Source organism: Lepidochelys kempii, chromosome 2 (genome assembly GCF_965140265.1).
Source record: "Lepidochelys kempii isolate rLepKem1 chromosome 2, rLepKem1.hap2, whole genome shotgun sequence".
In the NCBI taxonomy this organism is placed as follows: Eukaryota; Metazoa; Chordata; order Testudines; family Cheloniidae; genus Lepidochelys; species Lepidochelys kempii.
This window is the reverse complement of record NC_133257.1, coordinates 74,657,538-74,679,499: the sequence shown is the minus strand read 5'-3', so window position 1 is coordinate 74,679,499 and position 21,962 is coordinate 74,657,538. Positions and strand designations below refer to the sequence as shown.

At 40.3% G+C, this 21,962-nt stretch overlaps 1 protein-coding gene across 6 annotated transcripts in view; it reads left to right on the top strand.

Annotated features, from left to right (window-relative positions):
• The window catches only part of SPIDR (scaffold protein involved in DNA repair), a 340,912-nt gene that overhangs the window by 15,556 nt on the left and 303,394 nt on the right, over positions 1-21,962 (top strand). For all 6 annotated transcript variants that reach the window (XM_073331247.1, XM_073331245.1, XM_073331242.1 and 3 more), the window contains one exon: positions 4,010-4,176. In XM_073331247.1, the coding sequence (XP_073187348.1) occupies positions 4,010-4,176 (167 nt within the window). The remainder of the gene's footprint in view (positions 1-4,009; positions 4,177-21,962) is intronic.

Here is a 21,962-nt window from a genome sequence, read left to right as displayed (position 1 = left end):
AGGATCTTACTCTGACTTGGGATCTCAACCTGGTATTTAGATAGCTTTATGGGACTTCCATTTGAACCTATGGTGACCTGCTCCTTGCTTCACTTATCTATGAAGATGGCCTTTCTAGTAACTATCATGTCAGCCCACAAGGTTGAAGAAGTTGGATGTCAGACCTCACCCCATTTACAATATTTTTCAAGGACAAGGTCTTCCTACAGTTGCACCCAAAGTTCTTACCTAAGGTGCTGTTGGATTTCTATCTTAATCAGTCTATTCACCTACTGGTATTTTTTCCTAAACCACATAAATCTCAGAGGGAGACTTCCGTTTATATGTTAGATGTACATTTGGCATTGGCCTTTTATCTGGATAGGACCAATCAATTTCGGAAATCACCTAGACTCTGTGTCCATTGCAGAATAATCAAAGGGACCACAGTCTCTTGAAATGGATTGCTGGGTATATTACTGCTTGTGTGATGCAGATGGTGCTTTGCATCCCCAAAGGATTATAGCTCTCTCTATCAGATCACAAGCAACTTTCACAGCGTTACTCAAAAACATTCCAGTTTCTGAGATATGCAGAGCTGCTCCTTGGGCTTCAGTGCATACCTTTTCTAAACAAAGTGCCTTGGTCTATGCTGTTAGATCTGATGCGGCACTTGGTTCTACTGTACTGTCTTCAGTCTTGGCCTTGATACTGCTTGGGAGTCACCAAAGGGACGCTACTCGAAGAAGAAGAAGAAGAAAAGGCTACGCTCGGCTTGTGCAGTAATTGTGGTTCGTTGAGATGTGTGTCTCTACGAGTGCTCCATCACCTGCCCTCCTTCCCCTCTGCTTTGGACTGTTCTTGTTGAACACGCAGATAGAGAAGGAACTGTGCGAAGTTCACCTGTGCAGCGCTATATGTGCTTGGAGCATGGCAGGAGGTTGTAAGAGCACATGCGGGGGATAAACTGACTCTGCTAGTGGAAAAATCCCCAATCAAAGGCTTCAGAGAAGCATGCCCACCTCAGGTGGAGCGCCCATGGTGGGGGGGACACATCTCAAAGAACCACAGTGGCTGAACAAGGTGAGTGACCTCGTCTTTTATTTCCTGCATGGTTTGGGGAGGGCGGGGGAATTATCTTGTGTGCTGAAAACCACTAGAAGAATTGCCCTCTCTCAGTTCACTTACCAGTTCTGTGAACTACCTTTACTCTGACTGGGGTCAGGTACCATTAGTATGCAATTTTGTAGTAATTTTCTTTGGTTCTCAATGTTCCTTTCTAACTACCATGTCTCCAGACATCAGCATGAACAGAGTGTGTTATACCAATAAAATAAAAACCAGCAGGATCTTATTAAAGGGGAAAAGGCAAAATACCACATTTATTGTGGATACAGAAAGAATCATAGTAAGCAGTTAGTTATAGCTATAACATTCCATTCAATCTCATATTTATTCACACATTCCTTCATACAAACACACACACACGCAGGTTCTGCAAGGTTGTTATCATAGTTACCAGCCTTAGAGTTGCTCATGCCAAGCCATTGGCCAGGTGGCCTGGACATGAGGAGGGAGCAGGGCCTTGTCAGATGCTCATCTGATACTCCTGGAAGTTGGTTTGCAGAATCGGACCCCAAAGTTCTCACTTTCTAGAGTCCATTGTTATAGGAATTTCTTCCTATGTCAGTCTATGGGAATTGCTTCATCATGCTGTTGCTGAATCAATCAGCAGATAGCACATTCCTGACTGCTCCGTGCTGCTAGATGTTATCTTGTTCTTTGGTTCTCCCATTCTTGAGGCTGTTGGGTGGATTCCAGTCTGCCCTCCGGGGGTCCTGTGGTTATTTCCACTTGACTCCTTCTTCAGCCAATGGACACTGGATTCTTAGGCTGGCACCTCCCTGATCATTCAGTTATTATACACACCAAGCATCCATCCACATACATCCTCTATCTCTATTTTAATCACAATTGTTAATACAACAAAAGGGCGGGGAGTCTCTGGGTGCTGTTTCTGTTGTTAGAGAGTATTGCTTTGAGTCTCTCTCTGTGTGAATTGCTTTGAGAACAGACTCTGTCTTAGAATGTACTAACGCAATTAGCACCTTGCAGGTTTCACACATAGAGGGAGAGAAACAGTACCAAAAACCAAGAGACCTCTTAATTAGTAATACCCTGGAATTTAAACTATGGGGAATCAAACTCATTTGTGATTTTAATACAGAACTTCTTTAATATGATCCAACAAGTGCTGCTACCTCAGCCTGCTTCCTCACACATACAAGAAAGTATATTCATATCGTTTTCAGCTTTGACCAATTCCACAACTCCTTATTTGTTCTAACCATGCTTCCTTTAGACCTCCCCCCTAGATTTAAAACCTCACATGGACTTACTTCACAAACAACGGTGTGTCTGCTCTCTCTCCATTCAAGCAAGTGTAGTCAGAATGGAGCTAAAAGTGTGTTTATATGCTTTGCAAGCAAGACAAGATCCTTCCCCTCAGGAGTTTACAATCTCAGGCCTGATCTACACCTAAAACATAGGTTGATTAAGCTATGTCACTCATGGGTGTGAAATATTCAAACCCTGAGCGTCGTAGTTAAGCCCAGCTAATCCCCGGTGTAGACCACTCGGGGAACTGAAGAATTCTTCAATTGATCTAGCTACTGCCTCTCAGAGGGGTGGTTTAACTGCAGCGACAGAAAAACTCCTTCCACTGCTGTAGCAAGTGTCTATACTATAGTGGCGTAACTGCAGCTATGGTGCTCTAGCACTTGTAATGTAGACAAGCTATTAGATCCTGATCCTGCAATTTACTGCACGGGGAAGGGAAGACTGCTGCAACAATACAGAGCCCCTCTGACTTGAAAAGATCTTGAAATGGGATCAACATGAGTAGACCCTTATGTCTGATGCAGTCCCATTAAAGTAAATTAGATTCCATGTATCTTTAAAGATTATCTTTTTTGCAGGATAAGGGCCTAAATATCCAATGTACAACTAAAGGATAGGGACTGAGTTTCTTTGAGACAGAGCTGGGTTCCATAAGTGGAGAGAAGAGGCCTATTTTCAGGGGAAATTGGAAGAAAGAAGGGGTGAGTTGGAGGCGTGATTGGGCCTGGTGTTAACCTGTCTCTTCTGTCTACGCTACCTGAACTGGGAAGCATGTTCCCAGCTGCAGACAGATAGGTGTTAGCCCAGTAGCTCAGAGCTTAAAAATAGCATTGTAGCTGGGGATAGCATGGGTGATGGCTTTGGCTAGCCCCCTGAGTACAAACTGACCCGAATCCCCTGGGCACATGCCCAGGTGGCTAGCCTGAGTTGCCACCTGTGCTACCGCACACTATACTTCCATTTTTAGTGTGCTAACTCAAGGAGAGCTAGCGTGTCTTTCTACCTGTGCTAGAAGCGCACTGCCTGCTGCAGTGTAGATGTACCCATCATCTTGTTGCTTCAGTCTGTACCTTTTTTTCTTTTGGAATAACCTTCATGTAGCTTTGGTTTATTAACTCTATTTTTGTTTCAGATCTCTGAAGAAGACTTAATTTTTCTCTCTTATCTTTTACTTCTCTTACCCTCTGTTGTTTGATTTACTCAGCCAAACGTGAGCTAGGGCTTTTGGAAAATGTAACTAGATAAATCCTAATAATTAAAAACCCCTACCTTTTTCAGGGACAATAAGAGTTGTTAACCAATCAGATTGCATATGGAAATAGTCAGTTTGTCATCTTGAGATTTGCCTCCACAAAAGTTAGCATTTACCTGCTATTAATTTTATAACTGTACTATTTAGCTCTGCAAAGTATATTAGAATTGAGCTTTTTAAGGAAGATGCTATCAAAGTTGTTTTGTGTGTTATGGAAAGAGTAAGAAAAATATCGGTTGAATGTATATAAAATAACATCACTTACATTTTTGAATGAGAGATAATTTAACAGCATGTTTACTGTCATTGTTGAATTCATAGTTATAAATAACACACAGACTTATTAAGAAAAATGTCTTTAATTTTAAAAAATATAAGGTGAACCACAATTCATTGACTGGGAGAAGGACAGTGATCCTGGGGATGGTGGTGATGAATGCAATGGATCAGGAAAAGATGACAGTGCATTGGACATATCAGACTCTGATTCCTGTGCAAGCTGTAATTCTCTGCCTGTTGAAGAGAAGGAAGGTGAACTTCCTAAGGTGAGAAAATGTTTCTGCTTAAAAAAACCAAAACATAACCGTACAGCATATTAAGGTTTGGAAGAACTGATTTGGGTGGGACATGAGGTTTTTTGTTTTTGTTTACCTCTTCTCCCTAAAAGAGAGCTTCACAAACAAGAATATTTCAAATTCTCATTCTTCCCCAAACCTACAGATAGGTAAACAGTATGGTCAGTGAATAGATCAGTTGACAGAGCGTCTTGTAGTTATTAAATCATCACATGAGATCTGATTTAGAAAATAAAATCATTAATTTATAAGAAAGTTGTACAATGTCTTGTGCAGTTTCAGTGGCATGGGTTTTTGCCTTAAAGTAAGAGTGCTGTTCCAAAACAGACTGTTTCAGTATCAGACCTTGAGGCAGCTTTCCTCTGCTAGGATAACCTGTAAGGTACACACTGTTATATAATAATAATGGTGTGTGTGTGTGTGTATGTGTGTGTATATATATATTTATATATATTATAATAATCAACATAGTCATAAGTGAGTTGGAAAAAGGGGTAAACAGTGAGGTGGCAAAATGTGCAGTTGATACAAAATTATTAAAAATGGTGATGTCCAAAGCAGACTGCGAAGAACTACAGAGGAATCTCACAAAATTGGGCAACTGGGCAACAAAATGGCCGATGAAATTCAATGTTGATAAATGCAAAATTTTTAATGCACAGTTGAAAATATAATCCCAACTATACATACAAAATAATGGGGTCTATATTAGCTGTTACCAGTCAAAAGAGAGATCTTAGAGACATTGTGGATAGTTCTCTGAAAACATCTGCTCAGTGTGCAGTCAAAAAAGCTAACAATGCTAGGAACCGTTAGGAAAGGGATAGTTAATGAGACAGTAAATATCATAATGCAACTATTTAAAACCATGGTATGCCCACACCTTGAATACTATGTGCAGTTCTGGTTGCCTCGTCTCAAAAAAGATACAGAAAAGGGCAACAAACATGGCTAGGGGTATGGAACAGTTCTATATGAGGGAGAGATTAAAAAGACTGGGACTATTCATCTTAGAAAAAAGATGACTAAAGGGGTGTATGATGTAGGTCTCTTTAAAATCATTAACGGTGCGGAGAAAATGAATAAGCAAGTATTATTTACCCCTTCACATAGCACAAGAACCAGAGATCACCCAATAAAATTAACAGGCAAAAGGTTTAAAACAAAAAAACCCAAACCCAAGTACTACTTCATACAATGCACAATCAACTTGTGACCCTCTTTGCCAGGGAATGTTTTGACAGCCAAAAGAATAACTGGGTTAAAAAAAGAATTAAGTTCTTGGAGAATAGGTCCATCAATGGCTATTAGCCAAGATGGTCAGGGGTTTAACCCTATGGTTTGGGTGTCCCTAAACCTCTGACTGGCAGATGCTGGGACTGGGTGACAGGGAATGGATCACTCTAGAATTTCCTTGTTCTGTCTATTCCCTCTGAATCATCAGGCATTGGCCAGTGTCAGAAGACAGGATACTGGGCTTGATGGACCGTGAGTCTGATCCAATATGGCTGTTCTTATGTTTTTTACAAAATGGTTACCTGTTTCCTCTCACAGAAGATCCATTATCCTTAGGCACCAGTTTTACAAACATTGTTTCTAAATTTGCATGCATAAATTTTAGGTGCCTGCATTTTTTGGATGTCCCAAATCTTGGATTGGTTTGTGCCAACTTGATTTTTGTGCTTCAGCTGGGAAATTGAGTGACAATTGCTGTGCACAAATGCTATTTGTGTGCAGAAAAACTTGATGTTCAAAATTGCACTCATAAAAATAAGCATACATATTTTAGGGGCTGGATTGAAGTAATTTCTAATATTTAGCCCTTGTATTTAAAAGTTCATAGTACTGTACAAGTATGTTCCCAGAATTTCCAGTAGAGGGTGCCAAAAACTAACTATTCAGTTTTACTTTTCAGTAACAGATTATTTGGGAATTCTAGAGAAAAATGGATTTAGAATTGTATACTCTTATGTAATTGCAAAAAGAAAAGGAGTACTTGTGGCACCTTAGAGACTAACAAATTTATTTGAGCATAAGCTTTTGTGAGCTTAATGCACTGTTGTGGCAATTAGAGATTGTGCAGGTTAAATTGTCCAAGAGGGGTTTGTGTGTGTGGGGTGGTTTTTTTTTTTGTTTTTTTTTTTTTGGTATGATGAATACAGATGTCAACATCAAATCTGACATCTGAGCAGACATAAGGTATGGCATGTTATTCTAGACAAAAGGAAAAACAAACAGTATATCTGTAGTAATAATGATAAGTGGAGTGTGAAAACAATGGGCCAAACTAAATTGCAACTACTTGCATCACTACGTCAGTTAAATCAATGGAGTCGCAACTACTTTCACCAAGACTGAATCTTGCCAAGATTATGAAAAAAGTATCTGTCTGAGAATAAGAGTTATGTTTCCCGTCTACTAATCAGGAGTGGGGTAGAATCGCTGACAAGTAGCAATACTTGAATAATTCATCAGACATGATGCTTCTGCTTCTGGCTAGTAGATTAAAGACAAGGGTGGAGAGGCTCCATTTCCAATATCTTGGAGAAAAACCTAACCCTCCTGACACCCCCTGCTATGAAGGGAAAGGTACAGGGTTTTCTACAGGGCTCTGTTCCTGAAACCTGCTTGTGGTGCCATCTCTATTTCTCTCTTTTTATTTGGCTCTGACTAGTAAGATGTCTTATAAACTTGATGCTTCATCCCTTCTAGATGCTATAAATAGGAAGGAGCATTTCCCCCTGCAAGGGTCCCAGAGCTCGGGCTGCAGCCTGAGTCCAAACATCTACACCGCAGTTGAACAACCACTTAGCCCAATCCCTATGAGCCTGAGTCAGCTGGCACGGGGCAGTTATGGGTTTGTAATTGCTGTGTGGACATACCCCATAGCTCTACCCTTTCTTCACCTTCCAGTTTAAATTTTTGATCCCCTTTCAAGTTCTCCAGTGCTTACATTTGTGCCCAAGAAGCAGTGAGACATTAAATGTGATTCCTGATTATTTTGCTGCTACCCAGAGGGCTGAGTAGCAGCAGTGAAACTGACAAGTTTGGTTTTCATTTTTGCTGCTGTTTTACAAAGCCATGAACATTAGTGGAAACATTAGAGCTGTCTGTCTGTAGATTCAGGAAGACTGTACTGCTTTGGTTTGTTTCAAAAGGAAGAGGAAAGGCTATCTTCACAATCATAAGTGCTAGAAGCTTCTTTTAATAGAAATTTAAATTCTATACAACTTGATGGTTTGGGCCTCCATGTTATCTAGGAATAACTTCCCTCTCAGTGCCGACAAGTAAATTTTTCATGCTCTGACAACTAGTAATCTTGTTACTGTTGTGGTAGAGCCCCTGAAATCAAGTGAAAACTGATAGTCATGGCAGACAAGATTACATAAATCTGTAAATAAGAATAGTTGAGGAGTTAGATAATTAGGTGTATCTGCTCTTCTCAGTTGTCAAGTCATTTCCCTAATCTGACCAGCAGAGGGAGAAAGGCTCCCCCCCCCCCCCCCCCCCCGCGCAGATCTTCCCCCGTCCATACTATGTCAGGAGTCAGTGGGTGATGTGTAGGTAAGTACATCCTCTCCCCTACACCCTCTTCAGAGTACCATCAGGAATCCAGGGTAATATTAATACAGAATGAACTCAAATGAACTCTCTGCACATGGAAATCCACATTAAGGAAGTTTAAAGGAACTTGGGAGTCCTAATAGCAGAGGTGGAATGGAGTGCCCCATGCCCACCTCATACAATCCCAGGAAAACACACTTAGGGTTTGTCTATACGTGACAGTTGTGCCACTTTCATTATCCCAGTATAGTTAAAGTGGTACAACCCCCTCCACCCCAGCGTGGCTGTAGTTATACCAGTATAGTTTATTCCATACAGGAAAGGGGAATCAGCTATAACAATATACAGCACCTTCTATACTGGTACAACCCCTGCATCCATGCTAGGGGTTGTACCGATATAACTACTTCAGAAAAAAATCACACCTCTAAGCAAAATAGTTTATACTGTTACAAAAATTGTGTGTAGACCAGGACTCGGAGGATTCCTTTTCAGTTTTCCTTCTGACAGAGCTCCCTTTTGTGGAAATTTCCATGGGAGTGGTCAGTCTGGGCCATACTTTAACTCTGGGGGCTTGCTCATGCAGGAAGGTAAATCCCCAGTGTAAATTAGTGGCTTCTTACAGCTTTGGTATACTTTGCCATGTTATGCAATATTTGGGACTTGCACCCTTGTAGGAATAATTCAGGCAAACTATCTGAGGAAAAACACAACAGAACTGAGAATACAAAAGAGGTGTTTGCTATAGGAAAGCATTGTCTACAAGATTAATCCTTGCTTGTTAATTTAGTTGGTTAACACTGTAAAATGGGCAACCATTTGAGATACAATATTTGTGTAGTATTTACTAAATCTCTGAAACCTAATGGAGTGTCTGCATAATTAGAAGACTTTTTTGTGTGAAATTTATTTTCTACTACTCAGAAATGCTACACTCCATTAGGTTCTGGAGGGTTAGCAATTCTGTCAAAATATTTTTCTGCAATATTTATCCATTTTTACAGTGTGCTAGACCTCTAATGTCATGGGCCATTTTTAAAGACGAATAAGTTTGTGACTGATGCCTTCCTTGATGCACCAATAGGTTTAGTCTGAAAATTACTTCTCTCCCGTGTTTTATTACAAATCATTTTTTTAAAAACAAAAAGGAGGGTGAGGGCTTAAACAGAAATGTACAAGCTGGATGTATTACACCAGGGTGTATGTACACAGCTTTTACTTATGTGTAGGCCCTGCACTTAAAAAACAGAGGATAGGATTTTCACAGCTGCTTAACATTGGCCTAACTCTGCTCAGTCTCATTAACTTCAATGGGAGCAGAGTTAGGTCAATACACACAGTTTTGAAAATCCCACCCAGAGTTGGGTGGAGTGTGTGTTTTCTTTCCTTTTGGGGAGTGGGGGAGAGACAGGAATGGAAAGGACGTGTTGCTTTTTGCTCAGATACAAAAAACCCTTTTATCTATAACTGACTTAATTTTTTGCATAAGAAATGAAGGATAGACAATACTGATGAGGTCTGGCTCAAGAATGGTCTTCCTCAAGAACTTCCAAAGGGTCGAGGCGGCACTAGCAACCTTTTCCTTGGAGATTCTGGTGTGCAATGATGGTGACCTCCTTTCCAGTATAATTATATAATGTTTTAAGGAGGACTCTATTCCACTCAACGCAGGTCACTGCATTACAAATAGTGGTTTGAATGACCCAACCAGAATGTGGCCTTCACTAAAAGCCTCCTCTCAGAGATAAAAGGCCTCTAATGTAATCAAAAAAGACTAATCTCTTAAATATTTTAAATTTTAAATATTTTCATTCCAGGGGATTAAACAGAATCTAATGTTGTTTAAATCAGATTTCATGCCTCCTACCATGCTGCCTCCTACACTAGGAACTGCCTCTCTCCATCCATGCCAAATGGCCTCCTTTTTTTCCTTCAGATCCCTTCTAAAACACTTTTCTGTGAAGTCTTCAGCATTAATCCTCCTAAAGTAGGTTAACTCTGTTTTATTAAAATATATGTCTGCCTCACTTGGAGCCTGGATACTCCTCTAATGTCCTGTATGCTTAGACTATGTATTGTCTGTGTCTGGTGTGCTGCCAGATTTGCTCACTTTTTGTGACTAGTCCCATTTAGGCCAGAGAAATTTAATTACATGAATGAAGTGAGGAAAATTTGTCCCCTAAATTATGAATTTCTTGGAGCAGTGATCATATCTTCCTCTGTATGTGCTATGTAGAATAAGTAAGGCTTAATAATTATTTAAGGCAGACCCTTTTTTGCAAAACACACTTAATAAGCCTGCCTGCAGTTTATCTTTTAAATTATAAAATCTAATCTGGATGCAAAAGAACCCAGCAAAAAAGCTAACTTTATAATTTGATAGAACATTTTTTCTCAAAGGAATAAATACTACCTGAAAAGGGGTTCCAAAGAGGATGGATCTAGACTGTTCTCAGTGGTAGCAGATGACAGAACGAGGAGTAATGGTCTCAAGTTGCAGTGGGGGAGGTTTAGGCTGGATATTAGGAAAAACTTTTTCACTAGGAGGGTGGTGAAACACTGGAATGCGTTACCTAGGGAGGTGGTGGAATCTCCTTCCTTAGAAGATTTTAAGGTCAGGCTTGATAAAGCCCTGGCTGAGATGATTTAGTTGGGGATTGGTCCTGCTTTGAGCAGGGGGTTGGACTAGATGACCTCCTGTGGTCCCTTCTGACCCTGATGTTCTATGATTCTAAAACATTAACAGTTCCTAAATGGGAATTTTGTTCTAGGAGGATATTCCTTAAACTAGACCATCGCCAGGTTTTTAATGTTTCAGACTTCACTGAAATGGATTATAACTAGTATTCTAAAAGCCCTGCTGCTTTTTGGCATTGCATTGGAAATGGGAGCTTTAAATGATTTATGTAGACTAGAAAATACTCTTCTGTGCAATTGTCTTTCCTCAGTGAAGAATGTTGTGACGTTCTTCCAAATACACACCTGTGGTAGTATCTGAGGCTTTCTGACCTACTAGAATTGGGGCCATGGATGAGTCAGTAATTGATATATTAGTTTATTGCTGCCTCAGTAACTTAGCTCAAAAATGACAAAATAGGAAAGTGTAGCAAGTGATTAGCTTCTCTCTCCCTTTCTGCACCCTGGTCTTATGTGAAGTAGATTTTACATCTTCGATGGCATCCCAGAAATATCCCTCAAAGGTGAGCAGTATCTTGAGCAGCCAGTCATACAAGTATTTTTTCATCATTGTCTTTCACCACTATACTTTTTCTGCATGTAAAATTAAAGTTGAATCTAGCACCTATCTTGTACAATACAGTTAAAAATAGGTTATTTTAGGGAATTGACTCATAACATCAAATGGAATCTGTGTCAAGTCAGATTGATAATTTAAACATTGATAAAAGATTATATGTTTATGTGTTGCTGCAAGCATTTATTTTGGCACCCATGTCTCTTGTATCTGGGCACCTTAAAAAGCATATATTAAGACATAGTAATAATCATAATGAGAGAGAGACCAAACACCACATTCCCCTGCTGCCTGCAGCGTTACAAGTCAGGATACCAGGATTTAATTGGCTGGGAAGGCCTGGACAAAGAGGAGCATCTTGCAGCTGTTTCTGAAAGAGTATTTCTGCAAGGAGCAAATTTCAGAGTTATGAACCCACTATCAAGAAAGATCTGCCTCCAGAACAACAAATACAAACACCTCAACCAGCTTATTAGAAACTCTTATACTTCTAAAGAAATACTTTTCTATGGACAAACTGGTCTTTGACTGCAGCACGCACTAAAGTAGGCCTGTTTTCAAAACCAGTTGGTCAGAACACATCAGGTCAATAATGGTTTAGGAAGCAACTGTCACTTTGCACTCACATCAGTCAGGTAAAATGATTAACTATACAGTAACCACTTGATATAACAGAAATAATATCCTTATAATGGAACACGGTAATGGAATCAGCCTTTCTGTAGCCAGAGGAGACTTATCTTGTGACACCTGGCTTCCATTGACTTGATCAATTTAATGAAGTGTAATAGTCTATTTTTCATTTTTCAGTATAGAATATAGTCCACTCCTGGATGAGTTGTGGTAGTCTGCGGGTTATAACTGCTTTCCTTTAGGGCTCCACATTCATATTAATTGGGCCGGAGTTTGAAGGTAGCTGAAGATATAAGTTGAATCATTAGGTCTATATTGGTCTAAGGGTTGATGGTTTAAAACATTTAGTTTGGGAAGTTCAAATCTCAGCATGGCTGACTTGGTCCATTTTCCTCCTGAGGTAGACAACTGGATGGTGATTATTCAAATAATACCTTGAAATCTCAAATCAGCCCTTTGTGCTGTGCATAGACATTAAATAGCCATGTTACATAGACTCTAGTTCTATAAGTTGAGTTGCTTAGAGGTGGCCACATTTCAGTTTGTTAAATATTCTGGGATGTTTTTCTATATAAATCTAAAATAGCATCCGGTGTATTATGCTATTCACATAGACTCTGTTGAATAGCAGAAGTTACTGAATGAAGTAGAGCCTAGGCCTTGATGGCGCATGCTGTTCATACTAGACCTGTCTATTTTCACTGATTCAACTGGGCAAACACTTTGGCTGTTTGGGTCTACTAATCCACCAGTTCTGCTCTGTTTAACTTAAGGATTCAGTTAAGCTACATCTTCTTTCTTGCATAGCTCTGGAGAGCCACAACTTAAATGCAGCTGACAGCATAGCTATCTCTGCTTATGTGTACCAAATACCTCCCTCTCACCCCACGTTTTAAAATAACATTAAAATTAGGGTGACCATATTTCCCAAACGAAACATGCTGCTGTACCAGGCCCTCCTCTCTCTACCAACAGCAATACCAATTTATAAGTGTAGATCAGGTGTTAGTTTTTAACTCTTGCTGTGGAGAGAAGTGGTGGAAAAGGAGGCTCATTAGCATGAATAGGGTCAGTCTGGATGGTCTGGCATATGTGCATGATGGGTGTTTGCTATGGACTTAGTAGTATTAGAACTAAGGCTTGACCAAACGTTTTGGTTTAATGATTTTAATTCCATTCTCGACCATAGAAAGAGGTTTGTGCACATCAAATTGTAACAAATGCCTGTGTCTTGGGTAGGTTTGCATTTGATCACCAAACTGTCGATAGTGCTCTAATTTACACAGATTTTATTAAAAAGGAGTACTTGTGGCACCTTAGAGACTAACAAATTTATTTGAGCATAAGCTTTCGTGAGGTGCCACAGGTACTCTAAGGTTCCACATGTACTCCTTTTCTTTTTGTGGATACAGACTAACATGGCTGCTACTCTGAAACAGATTTTATTGTTTCTGACTTCCTTGCTAATTTTTAATTTAAAAACCAAACTTATTTTACAGATATTTATAAAGACGGTTTATCCTCAAGATGTTAGGTGGATATTTCTCCATCAAATTTACACCTTCACGATTGTCTGTCTCAGCAAAAAGGTGACGGATTGAATAGGTTTGGGAGTGTGAAATACCCTCTCACCACTAGAATGCTTGCTGCAGCACAGGAGAGAGGGCAGCGTAACTTGAGGAATCTCGTACTGCTGCTGCTCATGCTGTACCTGTTCTCATATCAAATTGTATTGATTGAAGGTTTTTGCCATGTCAAAGACCAAAAATACATACAAACAGCCCCTAAAATATTCAGCAGTAAACAAAATACATCTAAAATGGCTAATCTGTAGACAAAGTTTAAAAAAAAACACCCCCCCCCAAAGCAGTAAGTATACAAAAAACCTTGCTCTTAAATCTCCAGATTTATTGTTTTAAACATTTAGGGCCTGCTTCAGTTTGTATTTAGGGGTTTCTTGCCTTTGACTTCAGTGGGAGCAGAATTGTGCCCTTTGTGAAAAGTGTTAAGCATGTAGAGTTTATGTCCATCTTACTGTATAAAACAAGACAGTTCAGTAGATTCTGATAAGAACAATAAACAGAATATGATGAGATGGATAAAACTTTAAGTTTTTCTGGCTGCAAGAGGAGTTTGGAAGGTTCATAGTCCAGAAACCTTGTCACTTGGGGCTCAGGTGTCTGTTTTCTCTTTCAGACAGATAAGGTTAGTTTCCTCAGTTGTGTATCTGTATACAGTATCTTTTCACCCATTGTATTCCATGTGTCAGAGGCTAGCTAAGTATTTTCATGCTGCTGCTGGCCTCTGCTTGGAGGGTGTACAGTCAGGTGGTGTGGGAATAGGGTGTAGGAGGTGCTACTGCTGTCACTGGCTGCCATTGCAGTGCAAGAACATAGAATCATGGGGTTAGAAGGGACTGCAATGGTCATCTAGTCCAGCCCCCTGCCAAGATGAAGGATTTGTTGTGTCTAAACCATCCAAGACAGATGGCCATCCACCATCTTTTTGTAAACCTCTAATAAAGAAACTTCCACGACTTCCCTAGGCAGTTTGTTATATTGTCCTACTATTCTTACAGTTAAGAAGTTTTTCTTGAGATATAATCTAGATCTACTATGCTGTAGTTTGAACCCACTGCCCCTTGTCCAGCCTTCTGTGGCAAGAGAGAACAACTTTTCTCCATCTTTTTTATGGCAGCCTTTCAAGTATTTGCAGACTGCTATCATGTTCCCCCTTAATCTCCTCGTTTCCAAACTAAACATATCCAGTTCCTTCAGCCTTTGCTCATATGGCTTGCTTTCCTTCCCTTTGATCATCTTTGTTGCTCATCTCTGGATCCTTTCCAGTTTCTCTACAGCCTTTCTGTACAACGGTAGTAAAAAATTGGACACAGTACCCCAGTTGAGACCTAACCAGTGCCAAGTAGAGCAGTACTATCCCCTCCTTGCATGCTATGCTATGCTTCTGTTAATGCAACCCAAAATTGCATTTGCTTTGTTTAGCAACAGCCGCGCATTATTGACTCCTGTCGAGGTTGTGATCTACCACAAGTCCCAGATTTTTTTCACCAGTGCTGCTGCCAAGCCAGTTGTCCCCTGTTCTGTATTTGTGCATTTGTTTTTTTCCCATAAGTGTAGCACCATATATTTGTCTTTGTTGAATTTCATTTTGTTGTCTGTAGCCCAATTCTCCAATTTATCAAGATCCCTTTGAATTTTAGCTCTATCCTGAAAAGTGTTTGCAATCCCTTTCCCACCTTTGTCTAATCAACTGCTAATAGCAATAACCCCTAATGGCTGGAGATGGGACACTAGATGGGGAGGGCTCTGACTTACTACAGAGAATTCTTTCCCAGGTGTCTGGCTAGTGGGTTTTGCCAACATGCTCATGATTCAACTGATCATCATATTTGGGGTCAGGAAGGAATTTTCCTTCAGGTCAGATTGGCAGAGACCCTGGGTTTTTTTTCATCTTCCTCTGCAGCATAGCCACATTGCTTGCTGATTTAAAGTAGAATAAATGGTAACTTGAAGTCTTTAAATCAAGATTTGAGGACTTCAGTAATTCAGCCAGAGGTTATGGATCTATTGCAGAAGGGGGTGCAGAAGGTCCTGTGGCCTGTGGTGTGCAAAGAGGTTGGACTAGATGATCGTGATAGTCCCTTCTGGTCTTAAAGTCTAGGAGCACCTCTTATTAGTCCCACTGGTTAGAAGCAGCAGATCTCATTGCTTGGCCACTGCAAGATTTGTTCATGCTTAGGTCATGGTTCTAAAGTTTTCTGAGAAGCCATAAGATTCAATAATTTTCATTTTTAAAAAAAAAATCTTAGACTCTACAGAAATAGATGGCATTTGTCAGACTCTCCTAGAAATGCTGTCTTCTCACTCTGGGTGAGATGATGAGGGACTTCATCAGACTGGGAGATTATATATATATATAAAAATATACTGATCATTAAAAGAAACGCAAGACAGTTATCTGACTGTAACTTGAAGACTTTTATATTTGTAACATTCTGGAAGAAAGCTCAGTGTTTTTCAACTGCATTTTTCAGTGTGTTTTTAAAAAAATATTCATTGTTACTGTTAGATATATGCTAAAAGTGCCATACTTGAGTGAGTGGGAAAGTGATTGTATATGTTTTGTGAAATATAATTTGTAAAGCAGTTTAGGATCCTTTGTAATGAGAGGAGCTGTATAGTATAACCTATGTACTTGTCAGAAGTGCTTATTTGAATATTTAGGAGGATGTGTTGAGTAAAGTAGTTGCAGCTGTGTTTTTTGGGGTGTGTATGCCTAAATAGGGAATACCTAGTGATGCGGTATAAAGTCCTGAATCTGAAATGGGTCTCTTTCTGCTGAGTAGTAAATAGGTACATTACTTCTAAGTCATGGGGATCTAGGACTGTCATCTCAAATAAGTGCTAATAAATCCTTTTTTTCATAGAATCTTAGAAGTGTAAGACTGGAAGGGACCTTAGTAGGTCATCTAGAGGAGTGGTTCTCAAAGCTGGTCCGCTGCTTGTTCAGGGAAAGCGCCTGGCGGGCCGGGCTGGTTTGTTTACCTGCCGCGTCTGCAGGTTTGGCTGATTGTGGTTCCCACTGGCCGCAGTTCACCGTTCCAGGCCAATGGGGACTGCAGGAAGCGGCACGGGCCGAGGAACGTGCTGACCGCCCTTCCCGCAGCCCCCATTGGCCTGGAGCAGCGAACTGCGGCCTGTGGGAGCCGCGATCAGCCAAATCTGCGGACGTGGCAGGTAAGCAAACTGGCCCAGCCCGCCAGGGGCTTTCCCTGAACAAGCAGCAGACCGGCTTTGAGAACCACTGATCTAGAGCAGTCCCCTACACTGAAGTAGGACTAAGTATTCAATGTCCACTCCTCCGTATCCTCTTCTACAGGCTGAACAACCTCCCCCGTTTCTTTTTTTCAATCTTTCCTCATTGGTCGTCTTTTCTAGACTTTTAATCATTTTTGTTACTCTCCTCTAGACTTTCTCCAATTTGTTCATATCTTTCCCAAAGTGTGGTGCCCAGAACTGGATGCACTACTTCAGTTGAGGCCATATCAATGCTGACTAGAATGGAAGAATTACTTCTCATGTCTTGCTTACAACACTCCTGCTAATACATTCCAGAATATTTGCTTATTTTGCAACAGTATTAAATTGTTGACTCATATTTAGCTTGTGATCTGTCATCAACCCCAGATCCTTTTAGGCAGTACTTCTTCCTAGGCAGTAATTTTCCATTTTGTATTTGTCCAATTGATTATTCCTTCCTAAGAATAGTCCTTTGTATTTGTCCTTATTGAATTTCATCCTGTTTATTTCAGACCATTTGTCAAGATCATTTGAATTTTAATCCTGTCCTCTAAAGTGCTTGCAACCCCTCCCAGCATGGTTTCATCCACACATGTTAAGTTTACTCTCTGTCATTATCCAAATCATTTATGAAGCTATCGAATAGAATCAAACTCAGGACAGATCCCTGTGGGATCCCAGATGATATGCTCTTTCAGCTTAATTGTGAGCCATGAGAAAACTTTTCCAAACCAGTGGTGCACCCACCTTATCATAGGTCCATCTAGACTAGTGGTTCTCAAACTTATTTGATCGGGTCCCCTTTCTTTGTGTCTGTCCCCAGTGAGGGATTGGGGCAGGGAGTGGGGGAAGAAGGAGAGCCTGAGCTGCCTCCTAGTGAGGGACTGGAGCAGAGGGTGGGCAAGGAGAGCCCAAGCTTGGGCTACCTCTTGGTGAGCTATTACGGGGAGGGGAGGAGAGCCCAAGCCTGGATGGTAGGGCTCCGTCCTCTTTTACCACTGCCTACTGGATGTGCACGGCCCTTCTGCATGAACCCCAGCCATCCGGGGCTGACAGCTAGAGCTCTTTATTTAAAAAATAACAAACAACAAAACAGTACACGACTCGGGCCTCCCTTGGGAGGTCCGCCCCAGTTTGAGAACTAATGATCTGGACTATATTTCTCTAGTCTGTTTGAGAGGGTCATGTGAGATGGTATCAAAAGCCTCACTAAAGTCAAGATATATATGACATCTGCTTCCCTGAAATCCACAAGGCTTGTTATTCTGTCAAAGAAGGATATTAGGTTGCTCTGATATGATTAGTTCTTGACAAATCCTTATTGCCTGTTACTTATCCATTTATTTTCTTATAGGTGTTTACAGGTTGATTGTTTCATTATGTGCTCCATTATCTTTCCAGGTACTGAAGTTAAGTTGACTGTTCTGTAATTCCCTTATTGTCCTTATTCCCCTTTTTTTTTTATAGATAGGTACTATATTTGCCCTTTACTTATCCTGTCCTCCATGAGTTCTCAAAGATAATTGCTAATGGCTCAGAGAGGTCTTCAGCCAGTTTCTTAAATAGTTAAGAATGTATTTCATCAGGCCCTGCCAACTTGAAGACCTTTAAATTGTCTAAGGCTATGTGTACACTAGAGAGCTTACAGTGGCACAGCTGTAACAATGCAGCTGCGCTGCAGTAAGATCTCTCGTGTAGCTGCTCTGTGCCAAGGGGAAAGAGCTCTCCTGTTTACATAATTAAGCCACCCCCAATGAGTGGAGTTATCTATGTCAGCGGGAAAAGCTCTGCCACCGACATAGTGCTATGCATACTACCATTTATGCTGGCATAATTTAGGTCACTCAGGGGAGTGTTTTTTTCACACCCCTGAACGACATAAGTTTTGTCGACATAAGTGGTAGCGTAGACATGGCCGAAGTAATTCTTAACTTGTTCATTTCCTATTTTAGCCTCAAATCCTACCCAATTTATACTTCTGCCATTGCTGCATTTTCTGTTATTTCTGTTGTTGTCATTCCATCCTCATTGTGTAATGCGCCTTGGTCTACCTCTTGCTTCTCATAAGCTATAAAAAAAAATTTCTTGTTACCCTTTATGTCCCTAGCTAGTTTAATCTTTTTTTTTTTTTTGCCTTGGCCATTCTAATTTTGTCCCTACATGCTCGTTGTTGTTTTTTTATATTCATCCTTCATAATTTGACCTAGTTTTCACTATTTGTATGACTCATTTTTGAGTTTCAGGTTATTGAGGATCTCCTGGTTAAGTCAGGGTGGTCTTTTCTCATACTTCATATTTTTCCTATGTATTGGAATAGTTTGCTCTTGTGCCCTTAATACTGTCTCTCCAAAAAAACCTGCCAATTTTCCTGAACATTTTTTTTCCCTTACACTTGCTTCCAATGGGATCTTGCCTACCAATTCTCTGAGTATGCTGACTCATAGAAGTGTAGGACTAGAGACTTCGAGAGGTCATCTAGTCCAGTCTCCTGCACTCAAGGCAGGACTACATAATAACTAGACCATTCCTTACAGGTGTTTGTCTAACCTGTTCTTAAAAAACCTCCAATGACGGGGGTTCCACAACTTCCCTAAGCAATTTGTTCCAGTGCTTAACTACCCTTATGTCCAACCTAAACCTCTCTTGCTGCAATTTAAGCCCATTGCTTCTTGTCCTATCCTCAGAGATTAACAAGAACAACTTTTTACCCTCCTCCTTGTAACAACTTTTTATGTACCTGAAAACTGAGCGGGGGACATAAGTCCTCTCTTCTCCAGACTAAACAAACCCAGTTTTTTCAATTTTTGTTCATAGGTAATTTTCTCTAGACCTTTAATCATTTTTGTTGCTGTCCTCTGGACTTTCTCCAATTTGTTCACATATTTCCTGAAATGTGGTGCCCAGAACTGGACACAGTACTCCAGCTGAGGCCTTATCAGCACAGAATAGAGCGGAGGAATTACTTCTCGTGTCGTGCTTACAACACTCCTGCTAATACATCCCAGAATGATGTTCTCTGTTTTTGCAACAGTGTTACAATGACACACATTTAGCTTGTGATCCACTACAACCTCCAGATCCCTTTCTGCAGTATTCCTTTCTAGGCTTTCATTTTCCATTTTGTGTTTGTGTAATTGATTATTTCTTCCTAAGTGGAATACTTTGCATTTGTCTGTATTGAATTTCATCCTATTTACTTCAGACCATTTCTCCAGTTTGGCCAGATCATTTTCAATTTTAATCCTGTCCTCCAAAGCAATTGCAATGCCTCCCCTTGGTATCATCCACAAACTTTATAAACGTACTCTCTATGCCATTATCTAAATCATTTATGAAGGTATTGAAAAGAACTGGACCCAGGACCAATCCCTGCGGGACCCCACCTCCAGCCTGACTGTAAACCACTGATAACTACTCTCTGGGAATGGGTTTCCAACCATTGTGCCCCACCTTATAGTAGCTCCATCTAGGTTGTATTTCCCTAGTTTGTTTGAGAGGGTCATGCAAGACAGTATAAAAAGTCTTATTAAAGTCAAGATATACCACATCTACCACTGCCCCCCATCCACAAGGCTTGTTAACCTGTCAAAGAAATCTATAGGTTGGTTTGACACGATTTGTTCTTGACAAATCTATACTGACTGCTACTTATCACCTTATCTTCTTGATGTTTTCAAATTGATTGCTTGATTATTAGTTCCACTATCTTTCTGGCGACTGAAGTTAAGCTGATTGGTCTGTAATTCCCTGGGTTGTCCTTATTTCCCTTTTTTTTATAGAATGGCACTATATTTGCCCTTTTTCCAGTCCTCTTGAATCCCTCCCATCTTCCATGAGTTTTCAAAGATAATCGCTAATGGCTCAGATATCTCCTTAGTCAGCTCCTTAAGCATTCTAAGATGAAGTCTGCCTTCTTGAAGTCCACTGTCTTTATTCTGCTGTTTTCCCTCCTACCATTATTTAAAATAAGTATAAATAAACTAAAAGCATTGTAGTTATAAATCTTTTGGACAATAAACACTAATTCAGATGTCCTGAGTGGAAGAGGAGGGTAGTGAGATTGGGGGTGAGGAGGAAAATATATCCAACCCTGAATTTCAGAAAGCTGTGAGGAAGAGCTATGTTTATGCCAGGTTTGTGCTGTATGATGCATAATCTTCATGTTTTCAGAAATAGTTTCTTAGGTCTGAGTACAAGTGTGATTGGATTTAAAATCAAACAACTTAACTGGAAAATAAAGTTTTGGATGCAGTGCTTTCTGTGTATTCTTTTTGAACATATTTCAGTTTCCTGCTCTAAGTATTCAAAAGTTGGCACTTCCTACTGTATATTGAGGCCATTGCAAAAAATAAAATAAAATAAAATAAATAAAAAATGCTTGTGTTCTGGAAGGGACTGTGAACCAATGCAGCACGATCAGCTAAAAGCAATGCTAATCTTTATATCAAATGACTAAAGACCATACTGCACCCTGCCTTATGAAGGCCTATAAGTAGCTGAAGGAATGGAAAACTGAAGTTCCCTTTGCAAAGATTCCCCACTCTGGGAGTGGGAAAGGAGAAGACTGTTTGTTTGTTTGTTCCCCTGTAGAAGAAACAGAGCCTATTCCAAAGTCCTGTGGATTTCTGGGATTTGTAAGAGCATAGGGCAATGCATAGATGAAAGAGGCCAGAAGGGTGAAAATATTATATCAAACCCTGATTTCCATAGCTGTGTAAGGAAGAGTTATGTCGGAGTTGTTGCCATATGGTTTGGGTAGGGTGACCAGATAACCAGTGTGAAAAATCGGAATGGGGGTTGGGGGTAATAGGTGCCTATAACAGACAAAGCCCTGAATATCGGGACTGTCCCTATAAAATCAGGACATCTGATCACCCAAACTGCGTGGGTGGAATTGAAATGCCAGAGTTTTGTGTATCTGCTGCAGCCTGCAAACCCTCCTTTCAGAAGGTGTTACTAACACAAATGGAGCTAAGCAGGAAAGTTAGCATAGTTCATGTTCTTGGCCTCCAAGTTGCCAGAAGAAACAATGCATGTCCAACCTAATTTAACCTCTGGTGGTCCCAGGCCTGCCTCTTCCACATGTGCAGATTCTCAGAGCAAGGATCAGCCCTTACTGGGGCAGAAAAGCTACAATGCTGTGAAGGTGGCTAACCTATATGTTCTCTTAAGACAGGCAAAAAAAACTATGCGAGGAAGATCCTTTCTGCATACTGGCTTGTGGGACACAATCTGGCCTTTAGTGAGGCTTCCCCCCTATTAAATAAATGAATAAAAAATTGAAATGCAATATGTAGCTTTAACTTTTCTGAAGTTCTTTGTTTCACAGATGTGATATAATCTTGTTTATGCAAAACAGGACCGACCACCTGAAGTCTATTAATGACATTGAAAAGTCTCATGATTATCCTAAACCTTGATTATTTGGGTGGCCAGTGTTGTGTTGGACAAAGTACAGTACAAATATTTATAAAGAACATTTTGGC